Source organism: Clupea harengus, chromosome 22 (assembly GCF_900700415.2).
Source record: "Clupea harengus chromosome 22, Ch_v2.0.2, whole genome shotgun sequence".
In the NCBI taxonomy this organism is placed as follows: Eukaryota; Metazoa; Chordata; class Actinopteri; order Clupeiformes; family Clupeidae; genus Clupea; species Clupea harengus.
The window spans coordinates 19,598,844-19,603,077 of NC_045173.1; the positions used below are offsets into that span (position 1 = coordinate 19,598,844).

The following is a 4,234-nucleotide window of genomic DNA, read 5'->3' on the forward strand; positions in this document are numbered from 1 at the left end:
CTGAGATCGAGATCAATACTGATCTAGGCTGGATCCAAGCGGCAGTAGCACCGTCGGATGGCGGCTTCACTGGAGTTTGGAGTTTCCCTCTTCGGACATTTTCTCCACCCAGTGAGGAGGAGGCCTCGTGAGTAGGATGTGCTCGTCCATCTCTTCATCTCGCTGAAGGCCAGCCGCAAGTGTCCTCTCACTACTGACCTTCTTCACCCGGCGGAGGGTTTCCCCTACGGAACCAGCGCTGAGGATGGAGAAGGAGATGTAACCCACCTGCATACTTTTTTCCACTTCTGTTGCCCCACCTCTACCACCACAGTGGCCACTGCCCCCTTCCGGCCATAGAGTGGTGCTTTACATGAAACTGAAGTCCAAACGATGGAGGATGTTGACCCACAATGTTTTGCAGTTAATGTGTCGGATTACTCATCCCCCCCCCCCCCCCCCCCCCCCCCCCCCCACACACACACGGTTTTGATGGGGGCAATCAGTATTTATTGTTGTCCATTCTGTACATAAAAAAGGAAACACCTGGAGATTTTTAAAAATGTGAACAAAGATATATTTTCTTACAGATTCTATGCAACGTGTTTGTAAGATTGTTGTAAGGTTGCAATATTATACAATTATCAGATTTTGTTTGTTTTTTGCTCTCTAAATGACTTAGAAAATGAGACACACCTATAACACACTGGATACTATCAACCACATACTAAGACCACAAGCATTCCTTTGAACAAGTCTGTTCGCTCATCAGTAACAAAAGAATCAGATTAACAATAAACATAGCTGTTGGCAATTAAATGTTTTTGTTTGTGAGAAGAAACATCAAAGCCTCTGTCATTGATTGATTTGTCTTTGAACATATTCAAACGTGTACGATCACAGCAGCTCTTCTTGTGCGTTTTTACCCCCTTGGTGATCTAAGAAATGAAATGTAGTCTTTCTCCGGTCTTCCTCTCCTTTCTGTCTTTGTCTCTTCCCCTCTCTCCCTCCCCGGGATTTTATTGTGGTGTCTGAAAGAGCCCGGTTTGAGTCAGAGAGTCAAATTCACCATGAAATAGGACATCTTCATAAAGGCGCTGAGGCAAGCGCTGAAGTGGCACTCGGGAGCGCGGGGCTGGCCGGACGGCAGATGAGAGCGTCAGAGGAAGAATGTCACGGCCAAATACAGACTTCACAGCTCCACCCAGCCCGAGCAGAACACAGCAGCAGGCTGAGGCGTGTGTGTTTGTGTGTGTGTGTGTGTGTGTGTGTGTGTGTGTGTGTGTGTGTGTGTGTGTGTGTGTGTGTGTGTGTGTGTGTGTGTGTGTGTGTGTGTGTGTGTGTGTGTGTGTGTGTGTGTGTGTGTGTGTGTGTGTGTGCGAAGGTGCTACAGTAATTAAAATACCTTCATGTCGTGTACCTTCAAGTCGTGTGGATTCTCTTCTAGGATGCCTTTTTTGACATGACATGATATTTCTGTCGCACACTGAAAACATCTGCCTTTATGTTTTGTGGATTTCTGCTTTTGCTCTTGTGGAGTTGACTGCACCTACTCATACACACACACACACACACACAAACACACACACACACACACACACAAATTAAATCTGATACTTTGTCTAGCAAGTATGGACATTTTCTTTCCCTCTTAAACACACACACACACACACACACTAAACAAACACACATTCGTACTCCTCTCTGCTGTCATTATTGGCCATGCAGGAGATGAGCTGTGTGAGTGTGTGAGGGCGGAGAAGATGGACGCTCATGACCCACAGGTCCTGAATAATTAAAGGTGCCGCTCTTTTCTTCACAATCACACGTCATACTGAGTACACCTGCAGCTGCTGTCCTATGGGTCATAACATTTGGCTATAATAACTTCACACAAGGCAAAAGATTTGCTAAATGTAACGTCTGAGGTATCAACATAAAGGGTGTTGCATCAAACAAATCAAACTGTTGAGTTTCAATAAAAAAAAAAAGCTCCAGGTGATTGTTGAAGAATATTGTAGCAGCACGCAAAAAATCAGTTGAGACTGGATAGTATAGCAACAAATACAACCTGTTTACAGTTTTTCTCAGTTGCCTCTGTACATTTTTCAGAGAAGAATTAAAATTCTCAAAACGGTTCAACCTCCACATCATCTATTCACTTGTGCACATCATCACAGCAATTTCTCATTCTTTTGAACATTTTGGAAATGCTTTTGCACACTCATGCAAAAGGCTATGTACAATCGCCTGCTGTTTAGTCTTCCCTCCAAAACATCTAGGTATCTATTCATTGTGTAAGTCATGAAATGCAAATTGGTTAAACTTGCTATCTAGATTGATCAAATGTATTGTGGAAAATAGTTAAATGGAAAATAGTTCAATGTCTATGATCACAATTGGATAACATTCCTTGGTTCTCAAAGAATGTATGTGGCATGCAAGATTGTCCCACTGTTTTTCAACTGGACCTCAATACTTGGTCTATACTGTAGCTGTATGTTCATGTTACATGTTACAAAATAATTATTTAAAGGAAAGCTTTGATAGTGCATTTTTTCCATATTGTGTTGCAATAGCCTGCTTAGAGTGATCATATATCAAACAACTAGTCCATGCTGATATTGTATGCTAATAGATAAATGAGGGATGATAATACAGTACATGCTTTGAATTCCATAGATACAGTATAGCTATGCAGTACTGTAAGCATACTGGATGCCATGCAGCAGATGATAGAATGCTCATGACTTGGACTTGAGACCAGAGACTTGATACTTGAATTGGACTTGCTCTACAAAGACTTGAGACTTGACTTGGACTCGAGCTCAAAGACTTGAGACTTGACTTGGACTCGAGCTCAGAGACTTGAGACTTGACTTGGACTTGCAGAAAACAATTGAGCTTCCCTGTTCTATTGTTGTAGAGACAGATAAATGGTGAACTTCGTCAGCACGTCTGATGTGGAACACAATAGCGTCAGTGGTGGTGGTGACAGCATATACATACAGTACATATGTGTGTCTGCGTGTGTGTTTGTTTATACATATATATATATATGTTTTTTTGTGTGTTTATTTATGTGTGTGTGTGAGTATGTGTATACTGTATGTGTATGTGTATATGAAGCTTTCTTCTCTCTATCTCTCTCTCTCTCTCTCTCTCTCTCTCTGTGTTTCTCTCCTTTATCCTAATCTCTCTGTCTTTTGCCTTTTTATCTGTTCACCATTCCCTCTCTCTTACTTGGTGCAGGACACGGCTCCAGTGGGCTGGCCACTGATGACAGGATCTGGATGAAAGGATGTCGATTTACATCCCCCTCCTGCCTCCACAGGGGAGAGAGAGATAGAGCGGAGGATGAAGGTGGATGGAGAGGAGGGAAAGAGGGGGAGGAGGATGGGGGGGGGGGGGGGAGGTGCCGGCCAGTCATCACTTTCAAGGAATGAGATTGACCTCAAACCAACAGCGGACCCGCCAAAAGAACAGAACAGTCCTTCTGTGCTGACCACTGAAACCGCAGGACTCACAGGGTCAGCTGCAGACACTCTCTCTAATTCTCTTTCTCCCACACACACAAACACATACACACACACACACACACACACAAACACACCGAAACACACACACACACACCGAAACACACACACACACACACACACACACACACACACACACAAACAAACTGCCATGGCCCTCTCTCCAGGAGCGCAAACCTGTCAATACCCTCTCCCTGGAGCAACTTCAGAGGGACTGCTGGTGAAGGTGGTGGACAGGCGGGGAAGGGGGGAAGGGGGGAGGTGGAAATGAGGAGGCGAGAGAGAGATGGAGAGAGATGAGCGCTGCTGCGCCGCTCTATCTGCTGCATGGAGAGGAGAGGAGAGGAGAAGAGAGGAAAGCTGGCGGATGCCAGGGCTTCTCTGCCACCTGTGCCCTCTCCCAGCCAGAGTCTGCGGTATTACCACTGGCTCTTCATTTCCTCCCATCACCCCTGATAACCTCACAGCCTCTCCCCCCCCTCCACATCCTGAGAGCCAGTAACAGCAGTGCAATATAGTTCCCGTGAAGACGCCAGGAGAAGAACACAAAGAGAACAACAGCAGAGCACGAAACAGTCAGGAAAGAAATGTGTATGTTTCTACTCTATGTGTGTGTTTGGAGAGAGAGAGAGAGAGAGAGAGAGAGAGAGAGAGAGATAAACAACATTAGCCAGCCCCAGTTTGCAAAGCCAATGCTCTTAGCTTGCCAGGTGGCTGAA

At 45.1% G+C, this 4,234-nt stretch overlaps 1 protein-coding gene across 1 annotated transcript in view; it reads left to right on the plus strand.

The window, feature by feature from the left end:
• The window catches only part of LOC105907014 (zeta-sarcoglycan), a 209,646-nt gene extending 206,298 nt beyond the window's left edge, over positions 1 to 3,348 (plus strand). Inside the window, exon 7 of the mRNA XM_031559260.2 lies at positions 3,232 to 3,348. Coding sequence (XP_031415120.2) covers positions 3,232 to 3,276 — 45 coding nt within the window. The 3' untranslated portion in view covers positions 3,277 to 3,348. The remainder of the gene's footprint in view (positions 1 to 3,231) is intronic.
• The last annotated feature ends 886 nt before the right edge of the window (positions 3,349 to 4,234 follow it).